This window comes from Capricornis sumatraensis, chromosome 1, assembly GCF_032405125.1.
Source record: "Capricornis sumatraensis isolate serow.1 chromosome 1, serow.2, whole genome shotgun sequence".
In the NCBI taxonomy this organism is placed as follows: domain Eukaryota; kingdom Metazoa; phylum Chordata; class Mammalia; order Artiodactyla; family Bovidae; genus Capricornis; species Capricornis sumatraensis.
The window spans coordinates 141768169-141786096 of record NC_091069.1 but is presented as its reverse complement, the minus strand read 5'-3'; the positions used below and the strand labels follow the sequence as shown (position 1 = coordinate 141786096).

General features: G+C 37.0%; 1 protein-coding gene across 1 annotated transcript in view; it reads left to right on the top strand.

Moving 5' to 3' along the window:
• Positions 1–6962, top strand: part of VGLL3 (vestigial like family member 3) — a 41563-nt gene extending 34601 nt beyond the window's left edge. Inside the window, exons 4-5 of the mRNA XM_068968132.1 lie at positions 6125–6257; positions 6836–6962. Coding sequence (XP_068824233.1) covers positions 6125–6257; positions 6836–6962 — 260 coding nt within the window. The remainder of the gene's footprint in view (positions 1–6124; positions 6258–6835) is intronic.
• The last annotated feature ends 10966 nt before the right edge of the window (positions 6963–17928 follow it).

Genomic DNA, 17928 nt, shown 5'->3' with positions numbered 1-17928 from the left:
TTGCAGGCAGATAGATGCTTTACTGTCTGAGACACCAGGGAAGCCCATATATATCAAGTTTAATCTGAATCTTCTTATCTGAATATTTTGTGAAAAAAACATCTTTCATAAATGACAAAATGTATTTTAATGCAATCTAAATTGTAATTATTGCTCACAATTATTATATAGTGTTCCCTTAGAAATAGGCTAATTAAATTACTTTTTTGCTTAGGATCATGGTGGTCAATCTTGCTTAATACTATAGGGATGCTTTACATTGAAATCCATTAGAAATATAAATACCTTTGATCAGATGCAGGAAATAAAAGGCCAGGTTAAAAATAGTTCACTTACTAGAACAGCAAATGGACAAGCAGTTTCTGTCTATGAAAGAGAAATGGTTATCAAGTTACCACTTGCTCTTTCATCCAGCCTGTAAATTACCATCTCTCTAGATCTCATCTCAAAACCATGCTTTCTTGAAGGTGGTCTGGTGCTGACAACCCTGGGCAAAACTTAGGCATGAAAGTTCTCAAAATAACCTTGCTAAGCTATTTTAACATCTCACTTTAAAATGTTATAAATTTTGGTATTTGGATCACTAAGGCTATCAAAATCATGGAGCTTTGCATAAAATAACCTTTTTGAATTTGTTTCTCTCTATAGATTTATACATTTATGAAAAAAGACTAAAGGACACCTAGAGTTACCAACCTAAGACATTTGAATATTTACCTGATAACATAATGTTCCAACTCCAGGTTTTACAGTGAAAGAGAGATGTACTAAATTTGGAGAGAAATCATCTCAGTTCAGTTCGGTTCAGTCGCTCAGTCATGTCCGACTCTTTGCGACCCCGTGAACTGCAGCACGCCAGGTCTCCCTGTCCATCACCAACTCCCGGAGTCCACCCAAACCCACGTCCATTGAGTCGGTGATGCCATCCAGCCATCTCATCCTCTGTCGTCCCCTTCTTCTCCTGCCCTCAATCTTTCCCAGCATCAGGGGCTTTTCAAATGAGTCAGCTCTTCGTATTAGGTGGCCAAAGTATTGGAGGTGCAGCTTCAACATCAGTCCTTCCAAAGAACACTCAGGACTGATCTCCTTTAGGATTTGGATCTCCATGCAGTCCAAGGGACTCTCAAGAGTCTTCTCCAACACCACAGTTCAAAAGCATCAATTCTTAGGCGCTCAGATTTCTTTATAGTCCAACTCTCACATCCATACATGACCACAGGAAAAACCATAGCCTTGACTAGACAGACCTTTGTTGACAAAGCAATGTCTCTGCTTTTTAATATGCTGTCTAGGTTTGTCATAACTTTCCATGCAAGGAGTAAGCGTCTTTTAATTTCATGGCTTCAGTCACCATCTGCAGTGATTTTGGAGCCCAGAAAAACAAAAGTCTGCCACTGTTTGCACTGTTTGCACTGTTTCCCCATCTATTTGCCATGAAGTGATGGGAATCATCTAGAGCCACAGTAATCATTAACAATATAGTATTAATTATCTAAAAATATGAAAGCACTAACACATTTTTCAGTATAAAGAAAAGAGTGCATTAAAGCAACATATATGGTAAAATCTCAACTAAAAGCCATGTCACTCTTTCTACTTTACCACTTCTTTGGAGCAGAGTTATTACTCATTTAATATGTTTATGAAGGTTGTGGGTTGTGGGGTTGGTGGCTTATTGTAATCTTTCCTAACATTATTAATGATTTTTACAAATAAGGAAATTAATGAATTTTATTTAATAGGGTCATAAAATAGAATAGACAGAGAAGCTTACTTCTAATCATTTGATTTCAGCAGGGAGACACATTAAATGGCTTTTTAATATAGAAGCCAGCCCTAGAACTATGTGATTTTTCAGTGACAGCCTGTGCTCGTCGATAGAGATTTACAGATTTCTGGATACTTACCTTGAAGGCATTATCTTAATTAGGATAACTAAAATGTCACAAAGAAATAGTTGTGGATTAAAGAAAATACTAGGAAGAATATTTGTAAATGGATACTTCCTGTGGACTTTTACTATTTTTTGACAGTTTATTATGACTTGATAACATAACGACTCTAGTAATTAACAGCTGATTGTGCCACTCTTTCTGCAAACCTTTGTTTCTCTTTTGGCCTGTGGCATAAACCTATTTTCCACTGAAAGGAAAAAAAAAAAAAAAAAGAAAGTATGTTACAGTATTTACACAGTCTTGAATGGTGTTAGTTGTATAAGGCACATGTCCAGAATGACAGTTCCGTGACCAGAAGGGTAATGGAAACCATCTTTGAGATGCATGTAGAATGCCAGTAGATCCCAGCCAGAGAGTGAGCTCTGCATTAAAAGTAGCAGGATGGTGAATCAGAGGGAGAAATACATTCCAGAGCACTGCTGTCAGTTTCCAGCATCCAGGGCTAGATTCTGCAGGACTGTAATGAAACTCCCTTGCTGTCCCAGAGTGCTGTAGATCTTCCCCATTCTCTATCCTGGCCCTTCATCCAGAGGGGTGCATGCCTGCGTGTGTGAGTGTGTGTGTGTGCGCGCGCGCACTTAATCATGTCCTACTCTCTGCGACCCCATGGAGTCTCCTCTGTCTATAGGATTTCCTAAGCAAGAATATTGGAGTAGCATTGCCATTTCCTACTCCGGGGGATCTCCCAGACCCAGGGATCAAACCCATGTCTCTTGAATTTCCTGCATTGGCAGGTTGATTGTTTACCATCGAGCCACTTGGGAAGCCCATCCTTAAGATGGTGCCATAATGTTACAATGCCCAAAGCATGGAGGTTTCTTCTCAGAGATTCTCTTTCAATCTTACAGGACAAATATAGACACCTTCTGAGAGAATTCTGAATGTTTTAAGGTGCATTTGTATAATACAAATAAATGCCTGTGTGTGTGTGTGTGTGTGTGTGTGTGTGTGTAAATCCTTGTAAAGGACATCTTGGTTAAGGGAAAATGCTATTTTCATATATTGCTGTTACAAAATTAGAGAAGTGTAAGTTTTGTTTTGTTTTTTTTTTAAAGTAAACTTAAATATGTACTACAGTTAAAAATTCTCCTAAATTTTGACCCAGCATTCTTCTCTTTTGAATCTGTACCACACAAATACAAGCAGCAGCATGTGAGGACAGGTACAAAAATGTTTATTGTGACAATGTTCGTAATATCTCAGAGGTGGAATTAACTGATTGCCATTAAGAGGGGATCTATGAGTGAAGTATGTTTTGTGTGATGTTGCTGACTTAAAAAAAAAAAAAAAAAGATGAAGAAGCACATTTAGATGCCCTTTTCTTAAAAAGACTTTTTGATATGGACCGTTTTTAAAGTCTTTATAGAATTTGTTACAATACTGCTTCTGTTTTACATTTTGGTTTTTTGGCCCCAAGGAATGTTGGGATCAGGGACCCACCTGCAAACCCTTCATTGAGAGACAAAGTCTTAACCACTGGACCACCAGGGAAGACCCTATATGCCTTTTTTTTTTTTTTTTTGAAAAAAACAGATGACAAGAAATCCTGTATATGTATTTATGCATTTCAATGAAAGCAGAGAAGACTAGCTTGTTAATTTGTGTTTCCTTTTGGGACTGAAAGTATTGTTGTCACTAATGTGGTTTAAGGAGGAGAGAAGGAGGAATTCATAAGAGAAATATATGTTTGAGTGTGTGTGCATATGTGTATTCCTGTGTATATATGAGAAAGAGACAATGAAAAAGAGGAGAAATATTGATTTTTATCAATAATTTACTCTTCCTCCCAAACTTAGGGAGCTAAGATGAAGAATTGATGATAAAATGATGATAAATGTATAGGCAACATTAATCTTTGCAGTGTTTATGGAAAAAGCAGAGGACCAAAAAATAGATTCCTGAACCTGTATTTTATTTTAGCTATATTGTGCTGAGCAAATCTCAAAATCTCTCCACTCTTCTTTCTTAGATGCAAAATAGAGATGATACTTCCTACTCTGACACAACCAGGAGATTCCAATGGACTAATGCACACGGCTGTGTTTTCTAGACTGTGACACATAGTGCAGAACTGAAGTTCTCATTCTTCTTCATATGTATGGTACTCTTTAAACAGGAAAACAAAGTCACACTGGAGATGTGAGGCATCATGCATGATAGAGATGCAACCTTCAAATCTTCCATCACTTCCTGTTTCTAGTTTAATTTATTTCTGTTCTTGAAGAATAGCTGTAATATTTGTCAGAGCCAAATTTCCCAGTAGTGGTATCAGCTTGTGTTGGCCAATCAATGAAAACTGGGTACTTTTATATTATTGGGCAGATTATGAGAAAAGGGAAGATAAAGAATCAAAATGATAAGGATTTGAAGGGTCATCAGAATATTTTCACATTTTAAAATATAGCTTTCTCCATCTGGAACTCTCTACCATGTGGTTCTGTTCAGTTCAATTCAGTCGCTCAGTAATGTCTGACTCTTTGTGACCCCACAGACTGCAGCACACCAGGCCTCCCTGTCCATCACCAACTCCCGGAGTTTACTCAAACTCATGTCCATTGAGTCAGTGATGCCATCTAACCATTTCATCCTCTCTCATCCCCTTCTCCTCCTGCCTTCAATCTTTCCCAGCATCAGGGTCTTTTCAAATGAGACAGCTCTTCACATCAGGTAGCCAAAGTATTGAAGTTTCAGCTTCAGTGAATATCCCAATGAATATTCAGGACTGATTTCCTTTAGGATGAACTGGTTGGATCTCCTTGCAGTCCAAGGAACTTTCAAGCGTCTTCTCCAACACCACAGTTCAAAAGCATCAATTCTTCAGCGATCAGCTTTCTTAATATTCCAACTCTCACATCCATATGTGACTACTGGAAAAACCATAGCCTTGACTAGACAAACCTTTGTTGGCAAAGTAATGTCTCTACTTTTTAAAATGCTGTCTAGGTTGGTCATAACTTTCCTTCCAAGGAGTAAGCATCTTTTAATTTCATGGCTGCAAGTCACCATCTGATTTTGGAACCCCTCAAAATAAAGTCTGCCACTGTTTCCACTGTTTCCCCATCTATTTGCTATGAAGTGATGGGACTGGATGCCATGATGCTAGTTTTCTGAATATTGAGCTTTAAGCCAACTTTTTCACTCTCCCCTTTCACTTTCATCAAGAGGCTCTTTAGTTCTTCTTCACTTTCTGCAATAAGAGTGATGTCATCAGAGATTACTAAAAAATATATCCTACTCACTATGATTATGGATTGTTGGGATGTTCTTGTCACTCATAGATTGAAAGGAAATTTTATGTGCAGAACAAGGAAGTTAGACTATGCATGTAGTTAAATTCACCAAAACTCTGTTAATAAAATATTTGCTATCTCCAAAAGTTGTGAGCTAAAATGTGTTCTTTTTCCATTCTAGTATTAGTTTTATGAACAAGTTTCTATGGGTAGCTATATAAATTGGATGGCATCTCTTGCTTTCTGAAATATTTTCTTAAAAATTGCAAGCAAATGTGGGCTGCACAATTTTCTTTTGTTTTCTTGAAGGAGTTGTCATCAACTCCCTGTCATTGGGATTGGCGATTTTGTCAAAGTATACAGGGTCTTCCCAAGAGAAGCTTATTTGCTTGTCTAGGAGGGGAGCTATAGAGATTGAAAAAGTGTTTAATTATCGCATGATTCCAATAACCACTCTAAGCATTAAAAGTCTTGTTTCAGTGGTCAGCATATTTCATATCAGCAAATTATTTTTTCAGTACTGCTTTCCTATTTACTGTATCACATATAGCAGTACATCTAAAAGAAACAGCTCCTATGACAAAATCTGTTTCATAACTTGTATCCAGGCAATTTTACATTAACTTTGAAATAGCCTACAAAGATTCTATACAAAATTTTACGTGGCCGGTGGAATTGACAAGTTCTTTTTATTCACTTTCTGGCTAACTTTTCTCTTATTTTATTTATCAACAATATAATGTTTCACCAACAGTTGTCTGTGGCCAACATGTTCTGAATTCCTTGGCAAAAAGATGACCAAAAAAATTCTTGCAAGAGACTGATGAGAGGCCCAAATATGCCATTTTTTGTTTGTTTGTTTGTTTGGTTACAGCCTGATATACTAGGGATTTAATTTTTGTCGACCACAAACATGTGTTATAATGCTTATTTTCATAGCTGCCTTGTTTGAGCACTATCAGATGACACTTAGCATCTTCACAGTCATTGAAACCCTATTTATGTTTGCTTGGATTGGACAGAAGTTTCTGGAATATGTCAGAGAGCACGCTTGTGTTCATGTCACAGAGAAGTGAGATGAAAAATTACTGATGTCAGTGAAGAATTGATCTATATGCAACATGTCTCATTCTTACTGAATATTTTCCAATATGGTTTGATTTAATGGGGAGAATGATTACTTAAACTAACTAGCCATAAAAGATATATTGTACTTCTGCAGTTAAAATGTGAGAGTCCTTAACTAACTCAGTTTCAGGTAGAACACTTGTGCTGATGTTGTGTCCTTAATTAAGGTTTTATGGATAAGCAGTGGATCCAGATTACCTCTGCCTCTGGTTGGATTATCTATTTTCTGGATCATAAAGCTGTCACTGCATAACCTAGAAACCTTTTTAAAGATGCATGTTTGGCTGCATTTGTTATCCAGCAGATGTCTGGATACTTAGAATCTCTTGAGAGTATTATAACTTGTGGTTTCAGTTACAATAAATGATCCAGGCTTTTCTTTCTTTCTTTCTTTTTTTTTTCTTTTTTGGTCTTGTTCCTCTCCAGTTCTGAGGGAAAGTCTGTAGAAGAAATTATAGAAGGTATTTTATTTCACTCTTCCCCATTCCTTTTTCCCTTTATTCTTTGTCTCTATCTTCAAAGTTACTTTTTATCTGCTTTTGAAAGTGAGGTCACTGACTTGGTGAGCAGTGTCTACACACCATATTGCACCTTCCGGGCCCCAGCTTCTCTCAGCCAAGAGGTTATCACACTGACGTTCATGTTTTGAGCATGGTAAATTGCTGCTATGATCAAAAACTCTACTGAGTGCTCTGTGGTGACCTAAATGGAAAGGAAATTAAAAATAGAGTGGATAATGTATATGTATACCTGATCCACTTGCTGAACATCAGAAGCTAATACCACATGGCAAAGCAACTATCAGTTCAGTTCAGTCGCTCAGTTGTGTCCGATTGTTTGTGATCCCATGAATCGCAGCATGCCAGGCCTCCCTGTCCATCACCAACTCCTGGAGTTCACTCAGACTCACGTCCATCGAGTCAGTGATGCCATCCAGCCATCTCATCCGCTGTGGCCCCCTTCTCCTCCTGCCCCCAATCCCTCCCAGCATCAAAGTGTTTTCAAATGAGTCAACTCTTTGCATGAGGTGGCCAAAGTATTGGAGTTTCAGCTTTAGCATCATTCCTTCCAATGAAATCCCAGGGCTGATCTCCTTCAGAATGGACTGCTTGGATATTCTTGCAGTCCAAGCGACTCTCAAGAGTCTTCTCCAACACCACAGTTCAAAAGCATCAATTCTTCGGCACTCACCTTTCTTCACAGTCCAACTCTCACATCCATACATGACTACTGGAAAAACCATAGCCTTGACTAGACAGAACTTAGTCAGCAAAGTAATGTCTCTGCTTTTGAATACGCTATCTAGGTTGGTCATAACTTTCCTTCCAAGGAGTAAGCATCTTTTAATTTCATGGCTGCAGTCACCATCTGCAGTGATTTTGGAGCCCCCCAAAATAAAGTATGACACTGTTTCCACTGTTTCCCCATCTATTTCCCATGGAGTGATGGGACCAGATACCATGATCTTCATTTTCTGAATGTTGAGCTTTAAGCCAACTTTTTCACACTCCTCTTTCACTTTCATCAAGAGGCTTTTTAGTTCCTCTTCACTTTCTGCCATAAGGGTGGTGTCATCTGCATATATGAGGTTGTTGATATTTCTCCCAGCAATCTTGATTCCAGCTTGTGTTTCTTCCAGCCCAGCATTTCTCATGATGTAACCTGCATATAAGTTAAATAAGCAGGGTGACAATATACAGCCTTGACATACTCCTTTTCCTATTTGGAACCAGTCCATTGTTCCATGTCCAGTTCTAACTGTTACTTCCTGACCTGCATACAGGTTTCTCAAGAGGCAGGTCAGGTGGTCTGGTAGTCCCATCTCTCTCAGAATGTTACACGGTTTATTGTGATCCACACAGTCAAAGGCTTTGGCATAGTCAATAAAGCAGAAATAGATGTTTTTCTGGAACTCTCTTGCTTTTTCCATGATCCAGCGGACTATACTCCAATAAAAAGTAAAAAAAAAAAACACAAGGAACAACAATAACAAAAGAACTATCAACTCTATGATTTGTATTTTATATTGTCCAAAAGGTCAGTTGTAGAATGACTAGTTCAGATTTGTAATTACATATCCTGATGCTTAAAGTACTTGCCAGTTCCCTCCTAGCTGAGCATTTAAAGTGCAGGAATCTGAGGAAGTAGATATCGGTAAGGACAAAAGCTGCAGAGTCAGTGCACAAATTTGTGGTTTTGGAGGGAGGAGGGTTCTGAGAGAGCAGACAGACTAAGTGTGCTTGCGGCTTGGGCCAGGAGCAGAGGGAGACACCTGGCCACTGAACTGCTAGCCACCTGCAATCTTGGCCTCAGGTGTATGGTCCCATGCTTCTTCCAATAATATAGTAAATTATAGTCTACCAATAACATCAAGTTCAATGGGCTTTAAATTTCTCCTTCTCTTTTGAATCTGAATTAAAGATATTTGACAGGTTTAGACAGCTTTCACCTCATTGTTTCTGACAAGACTACTACATGGACATTTTAAGACAATTCTAAATGTACCCAGGAAGATACCTCTACACACTGAGAATGCTCCCTCTGCTAATAAATGATTATGCATTCATAGTTAGGCATCTTTTGTCATTGTTTTAGTATGTAAGAGTTGTCATGATACATGGATAGTTGTAATTCAGTTTAACAATAAATTTAATCTTTGGTCTGGTTCAAGAATACATTCTTGTTTGTGATGACTTTTAAAATAATTATTGTCCAAAGTTTAGGTAGTAAGTATGGAGGTATTTAGTACTCATTAAATTGGCCAAAAATGTGTGTGACACATGAAAAAAAATACTAATATACAAAAGGCATTTAGAAGTCAGTGAGGAAATTATTTTGTTATTAATCAAAGCATAGAAAGTCAGCTAAAAGATAAAACACAGGAAGAAATACTAAATCACATAATGTTCAGCTTCACAAGAACTGAAGGAAATGCAAATTGAAACAATTAGATACATTGAATTTATAATGATAATAGTAAAAATATGAATATTGATGCAAACTACCTGCAACATTTACCACTCACCATGAACTATGTAAGTATAAATATATTTATACACATGGGTTCAGTGATTATACAAATGTATTTTCAGGAAGCTATCTTACCTACCAAAATATTCACATAAGTAACAAATATATTTTTATACACACACCACAGTGTGTGTATTCAAACAATGCATATCTATATAGAATTGAGTAATTTATGGTATAGGGAAGAATGAATATTGTGCATATTGAAGAATTAATATTCTTCAAAAGAGTTGATTGACATATACTGACATGAAATGGTTTTGCAAGTCAATATTGCTGGTGAAATAATCATTGTTGTCACATAGGATAAACAGTGGTGTATGTATGTACATCTGAAGTATACTCAGCAAGCTGTGTGATGACAGAGTACATTATATAGAACTTTTACTTTCTAAATACTTCATAACTTGATCTTTAAACAACAAATCTATGATATTTTGAGGGTTTTTTTTTTTTTTTTTTGAAGTTTTAAAAACAAATGACGGGAATTCTTCCTGATGCTTAAACATGATCTATCTTGATATTTACCTGCAATGAAATCAGTTCCCAAATTGAATAGCCTTCCACTCTTATTTTTACCCCTTCGTTAGTGTTAAGGTACTACCCCCGTTTAGATCTTATTTAAACGTTCTTCATTAGCATTTAAACTGATTGCCCAGGTGCTCAAACAAATGCAGTTGTGTGATAATTATCAGTGATAATTTTATAAAGTAGAAGAAGATAACGTGACTGTCTCTCACATCACGTAGCTTGTTATCATTTGGCAGTGTGTCAGTGTTAGATGTGACGCTGTTGGCGAACGTTGGGTATTTTGATATAGCAGCCAGTACAGCGTTGTGTATATTTATATTTGTGACAATTATGGCTTTTCTCTGTTAAAGCAAGGATGAAGCAGGTATTCATGTTTTAAATGTAGAAATAAACCACCAGCGTCTTTTAATATAGTATCAAGCATTCTGATCCACAGGGGTTTTCTAGACTCAATATCTATGAAACTAAGGATTTCATTTAAGTATTTTCTTTACTTTTCAGTCATTAAATATTCCACCTGCACATCCAGGTTTTGTGTTCCTATTTTTCTTCCCTTTTTATCAACAGCATATTCACCAGTGCATGGTTACCACATTACTTCTTTTATCTCCAGCAATAAAATTAATTGGAATCATATTAAAGTTACTTAAGAGTGATAGTGATGTTGTCAAGGGATTATTCTTCTTTAGAAGTAGGATATGCTTTTCTAGTGGATATGACTGATGATCACATGGTCCTGAAACTCAGATGTGCTGGAGTAGAGCATTTTCAGTAAGCCAGTTTATTATTTACTTCTACCCAATAGCAGAAAATTTAGCTTTTCAATTCATTTTCTCTAAATTTATTTTATTCTAGTATAGTTGATTTACAGTGTTGTTGATTTCTGCTATACAGCAAAGTGACTAAGTTGTATATACATTCTTTTTCATATTCATTTCCATTATGGTTTATCAGAGGATATTGATTATAGTTCCCTGTGCTATAATTACTTCACCAATTCTGAGTATTTGTAGTCCAGCCCAATGGTTTCTTCATTCCTCAGTTTAAAACACTGTCCTACTTCTAGTTGAACCCTCTTCCCAGATGCTTCCCTCATTCTCTCCCTAGGGATTGCCTCTGTTTTCCCAGTTAGTCTTATCCTGAACATTGTTGATTAAGTGGTTGCTGTCTGCTTCTTAGCTTTGTCATTTCATTCCTATCTTGCTTTTGTTTGCAAACATATCGCCTCCCCCACCATTTCTCTGTGCATTCCCCACACAGTGCTCCACTGATGACTACTTCATTCGGCTTCTTAAAGTTTGTGATGCCTCTGAGGTGCTCAGCTAGGGTGGCTCATATCATTTTATCTGCCACGGGGTACCCATATCACAGCTATGGGATAAAGAGGCAGGCCTGCCAGAAATCTCTCTGAAGCAACTTCTGTGTCCTTGTTTGGGGAGCCCATGAGAAATTTAAGATCTTTTCATCAGACACCTAGGAGTTGAAGGAAACAAGGGAGGGGGAAGTTTCTAGGCTTTCTCTGCTTAGGCACACCCTGCTGCCATCTCCACCTCCTTATTCCTAGAGGTTTATTGGAAGAGAAGAAATCTGTGAAGCAATAGGCTCCCAAAAATTTCAGCTAGAAAATGAGTTACAATGCCTTGTTACATAGTCAGATTCTTCAAATTTTGAACGGAAGTCCTAATATGGTCTCTTTTAACCAAAACTTCTTTCCTACTCCCAAGTATTCAGTGTATCTTTCCTATGTTTGTACTTCTGTTGTTCTATTCCTGGATTTGGATTTTCTTTTTTCTTTTGATGGTCAAGTGGTGGTGGTATTGGAACTGAAGCGAGGAACTGGGTCTCTGGGCTTGTTTTCTTTCAGGTTTTTCTCCTGACTTGATCTCAGACTCTCAAACTCTGAAGCGAACAGTGTGATGTCTTTGTTCTTTGGGCCCGTTTCTGACAAACACCTCATGAGTCAGATGGCCACCCTACGTCTCCAGTTTTCATACTGTGGCAGTTTATTTGGGTGGGGGCAGGGAGGAATGGTTACACATCTATTTATAAATCATGTCCTATTACACGATCTGAAGTATAACAAACTACTGTGCAATCATCTTCTGTGACTTAGAAACGCTTTGCAAATGTATAGTTTTAAAAAACACGCAGAGTTATTTTATTAACACTGGTATCAGTTCTGATAAATCAGGGTGTTTCTAAATAGTGCAAAAATCAATATTTAAAATGTATTGACTTTTCTTTGAATTGATTTAATGAAAGGATTTTGACTCTGGGAATTCCAAGAATAGAGGCTGATGTCACAGCCTACAGACAAGATAATCCACAAAAGGGGAGCCATACACCCATGGCGGATTCATGTTGACGTGTGGCAGAACCAATACAGTATTGTAAAGTAAAATGAAATCTGGAAAAAAAAAAGGGGAGCCATATACATTGTGGTTAAAACTATTGACTCTGAAATCAAACCTCCAACATTCAGTCCTGGTTCTACCACATAATAGTTGGCATAACCTCGCTTACTCTCAATTTTCTCATTTGTAAAATGAATATATATATATATACATTATATATATATATATATATCACATGATTGAAAGAATTAAATGAGATATTTCACATAAAATAGAACAATATCTAGTGTGTTCAGCCCTAAGAAAGTGTTTGCTACCATTATCATTATAATGTTTATTTTACTTTCACTGAAAATATCACAGAGTAAATAATAAACCTAAAACTGAGTTACTAATATCAAGAGATAAACCTGAGTGATTTCAGCAAGCCAGTAAGTAGATTTCAAAATGTATTATAAACTAATTTCATATAGGTTTGAGTTTGAGGAGTGAGAAGCAAAAAAAAAAAAAAAAGCCTGAATAGTAGCAAAATAATAGCAGAGTGGATTTTATGTTCTTGTAAGAAAATTTGGGGAATCCCCAAGTATCTGTAGCTCATGTAAGGATCATGGATTAAAGATATATGCATCCAGTCCCATCACTTCATGGGAAATGGAAGGGGGAAAAGTAGACAGGTTTTCCTTTCTTGGGCTCTAAAATCACTGTGGGGGCTTCCCTGGTGGCTCAGCAGTAAGAATCCATCTGCAGTGCAGGAGACACAGAAGACTTGAGTTTGATCCCTGGGTTGGGAATATCCCTTGGAGGAGGGCATGACAACTCCCTCCAGAATTCTTGCCTGGAGAATCCTATGGATGGAGGAGCCTGGCAGCCGATAGCCCATAGCGTTGCAAAGAGTTGGACATGACTAAAGCAACTGGAGCACAAAATCACTGTGGACAGTGACTGCAATCATGAAATCAAAAGACTGTTGCTCCTTGGAAGGAAAGCTATGAAAAAACCTAGACAGCATATTAAAAAGAAAATACATCACTTTGCCCAACAAAGATCTGTACAGTCAAAAGTATGGTTTTTACAGAAGTCATGTATGAATGTGAAAGCTGGACCACAGAGAAGGCTGAGCACTGAAGAATTGATACTTTTGAACTGTGGTGTTGGAGATGACTCTTGAGAGTCCCTTGGACTGCAAGGAGATCAAACCAGTCAATCCTAAGGGAAATCTACTCTGAAAATTGTTTGGAAGGATTGGTGCTAAAGCTAAAACTCCAATAGTTTCTGATGTGAAGAGCTGACTCATTGGAATAGACTTGGGTGTTGGGAAAGATTGAAGGCAAAGGAGAAGCGGAGTGGCAGAGGATGATATGGTTAGATAGCATCACTGACTCAATGGACATGAATTTGAACAAACTCCAGGAGATTGTGGAGGACAGAGGATTCTGGCATGCTACAGTTCATGGGGTTAAAAAGAGTGGGACATGTCTTAGTGACTGAACAACAACAAGACCACATTAAGAATCATGGGTTAATGATTTTGTCTCCTTTCACCACTGGGAAAACTAAGTGTACTGACAGATTCTTAAATATTTTAATCTTCCTTCAACAAGTGTTTAACAAGAAAAATCATATCCCTGTTACAACTTACTAGTAGTAGAGTCTTTTTTCTGTGGTTGTTCCTTTTCTTTATACTGACTTTGAAATTTACAGGTATGGATACCTGGTAATCAAAGGAAAAGTTGTATTTATGTCCCATCATTGAGAAGAAATTAAGCCAAAAGGACAACATAAGCCATTTAATATGTTGTAGGCCATAGGTGAATTGATTTTTTTAAGGTTTGCTTTGGAGTCATGCAGACTTGGAAACACAGTTGAAGAGCGAGAATTATTCCAACCATTAACTCTGATTAGAATATTTAGGACTGTGTTAAGTAACATAATCCTTGTCCACAGAAAAAGGCTAACATGATTTTGGTGGAGTCATCTCTCTTTGCAAACTAGGAATTGCTTTTATTTAAGAAGAAAAAAAGACACTCGAACTACTTGATGATTCCAACACTATTCATGACTTGCGGTGCTGACATTCTATAGATTGATGGGGTCTTCAAGTGTGGAAAATACTGAGTCATACAGAAGATGAGACGTTCTAATAATGAAAAAAATATTTATGCAGTCAGCAGATTGTCGGTTAAGGTGGTTTAGATTATAAAAGTCACCCAGCGGAGACTTTGTCAGGTTGCAAATTATTCTGACCACAAAATTATTTGAAAATGAATAAAGCAAACTTAGAGTGAGTTGATATGCCCCAGATCCTTTTTATTTTTTTCTTTCTCCTCCTCTTCTTTTGAAATGGGAAAGGGAAACTGTGGCCTCTCTGTCTAAACATAATGCTAGTACACGAGATAAAACTTAAGATGGCACTAATCATTTGGCATTCAGAAAGAGTTGCTTTTTCCCAGTATACAAATGCTATAAAACCAAAGATCGTGCCTTGTGGTTCTATGAGCTGCTTCTTTGACTCCTTTTTGTTCTTTTCCCTTTTATGTGATTTGTTTAGTGTAGTGTCTTAATGACTCCCATAATGACTGACTAATTGTAACTGTTTTGTAATGACATCCATTGCTTTACACAATTATTTGACAAGTTAAACGACAAGAAATAAAATCACTACAGATGCTTTAGTGGGGCTTCTCTGGTGGCTCAAATGGTAAAGAATCTGCTCACAATGTGAGAGACCCGGGTTCGATCCCTGGCTTGCGAAGATCCCCCGGAGAAGGAAATAGCTACCCACTCCAGTATTCTTGCCTGAAGAATTCCATGAACAGAGGAGCCTAGCGGACTACAGTCGATGGGGATCACAAAGAGTTGGACACGACTGAATGCACACACAAATATTTTCTGAAAGAGGAGGCAATAAAAATAAGTAAATGTAGTTCACTGCCTCAGTCCAAAAGTATCATCTGATGTTTGCTGAAAAGTGGTAACTGAAACTCTGCCTAAATATGCCCTAGAGATCAATTGTATCATTTTTTCCCATGTCAGTTCCTTTTGAGATTAGAAATAAGAAAGCTTCATTTATATTATTTATTATTCATACCTACTCCAGTAAGATAAAAGCCACAGTAAAGAATGTGTACTGTGCTAATAGCACTGCTCCAGTCTAGAGTTTTGGTTGGCTTTTTGAAACTTATGAGCTCAGTTGTCACTTTGGTTTCTGTATCTCTAGTGCATTGTAGAAAATGCCCATTCTCAAGTGCTACACATATTGATACTTTTCTATTTCTCACACCTTTTCTAGGTCTACAGCATCAAGACAAGGGCAAGGAGTCACCGTGGTACTGAAACACACAGTATTATCAAGTTAAATTGGAGTGTGAATCCATGGTTCCACTGGGAAAAGATGCTGCCAGGGACTGTCATTCTGCAGTGGGACATGTTAGATGTGGAAGGAAAAGAGGAAGTGCTCTCCAGCTGACTTTGGTTTGGAGCCTTTTCTTGGGAAAGCAGAATGAGTCCTAGACATTGAAGAAAAGCATTTTTGTTTATTTCTTTCCCTCATCTGAGCCTTTGCCAACTGTGCAACTCTATTTTTCTTTTTGTCTTGCTTTTATCAATACATGGTTTAATTTTTGGTTTGACTTTTTTTTTTTTTTTCCCCTTCTTTTTGAACAAGTTACCTTGTCAGGAAAAGATGAACCACAAAGAAAATGTTCATTCTTTCAGGAACACAATTTTGTATTTCTATGTTCTTCTATTTTTGTAAAAATACAGGAAGTTTGATTTAGCATTGATGGGCTATTTTTGAGGGATTTTTTTTAATATTGTAAAAATTGTTAAGTTCTGTTTAAAGAACTTGCTCTCAGAGAAGCACTGGCTAAAGTGTTTAAAATGCTTGTCTCTAAGATGTCTGTGATATGCTCTGTGCTCTAAGTTACCTCAAATGTTTGATAGTTTCTCCTTTTTGCAAAAGTAGTACCATAGCCAAGCCAGTGTAGTACTGTTTTACATTAAGTCTCAGTGAAGAGTTACTTCCATGATAGCTTACTTAGCTCTGAGTTACATGTGTAGCTTGAAAAGGAAGTTTTTTAATGATCACACTAGAGAAAAGCTATTCATTACTTTGATTTCTCCCAAAGATTGCTTGGAGGTTGACTAAGAAAGTTTTCATAAACTTTGAATCAGATGGAGAGTTTGCCTGAAGTATATAATTATCTTTGTAGTCCATCCAACTTTGATAAAATGGAACCAGAATTTACAACCAACTACTGGAAAAAAAAAAAAAGCATTTAACCATGCTATCTTTGAGTGCCAGTGACTTATTTTTCTTGTTTATAATTATTCATTTATGACAATTTTAGTCATATTTTAAGTGAGTTTTTCCTGAAGGTAGTTTGAAAGGATTCTATTTGGGAAAGTACTAGACACATGACAAACCCTTTCACTCAGTGGCTGTTTCTGAGAGTTTTATCCATCATTATAAGTTGAAGGATAATGTATTGCATGTGTATTGTTTTAAACAGGTTTTGGTGAGTCTTATTTGTTTAATTCTGGTTTTAATTGATCTGATTCTTTTTAAGAAAAAAATTGGGGGCAAGATAAATTTTTATACTATAATTACTGAAATTAATTTAATAAATTAGCAATTTATTGTTTGAAATTTATTGCTGGGGACTCAGGATTCAACTTGATATGTCCTTCAGGATCTAAATAAGAAAAAGTTGGGATAATCATTAAAATACAATTAGGAAAAGATTAAGGTTATCAAATAGCAGTAATTGATATTTTAAGAACTTTCAATATAAAGTCCATTCTTTCAGATGCTTCCAGAGTTGGGTCATGTTAAAAAAGTAGTGTTACATAGATGTTTTAGTTTGTTAACAATGTTTCTCAAATTTTTCCCATCCCTGTCCTCATCCATATGAAATTAAATGTTTAGTGAAATATCATTTTCCATCTTAAATAGGATAACTTATATCTATGAACATTTTAACTATAAGAACAACACAGTCTGCATAGCTAGGCAAAATTCTCACAGATCATTTTCAAATATTTCCCTATTGTGCCATACTCTTCTTTGCTGGTGGGTGCATCTTATTAGTTATAAATTTATGCCCTCTCTTGTATTTTCATCACTATATTTCTTCTTAACCAGACTCCATTTAACACGGTATACACATTTACCTAATGTGAGGTCCAAACTTAAGGAATCGTCCACTTACTAATGATTTACTAATGATATAAACTTAGATTTCTAGGGAGTGGCTCGATTAAATTATTGACATTTTGATCTGCAGTTGGCTTCCCTGGTGGCTCAGACGGTAAAGCATCTGCCTGCAGTACAGGAGAACTGGGGTTCGATTCCTAGGTTGGGAAGATCCCCTGGAGACGGAAATGGCAACCCACTCCAGTACTCTTGTCTGGAAAATTCCATGGGCTGAGGAGCCTGGTAGGCTACAGTCCATGGGATCACAGAGTCAGACACGACTGAGCGACTTCAGTTCAATTTTGTGTTTGTACTCTGCCTTTATCTGTGTAGCACAAGGTCTAATGCATCTTTAAAACTGGTGTTATTTTGTATCCTCCTGAATTCCCAAAGGCCAGTGTAGCAGCCATCCCATGGGTGGGGATGATTTATTTTTCTCTTCTTCGCTTGGAACCTGGTAACTATGCAGTTTCTCTTAGAATTGTGTGGTATTCCAGTTTATTCAG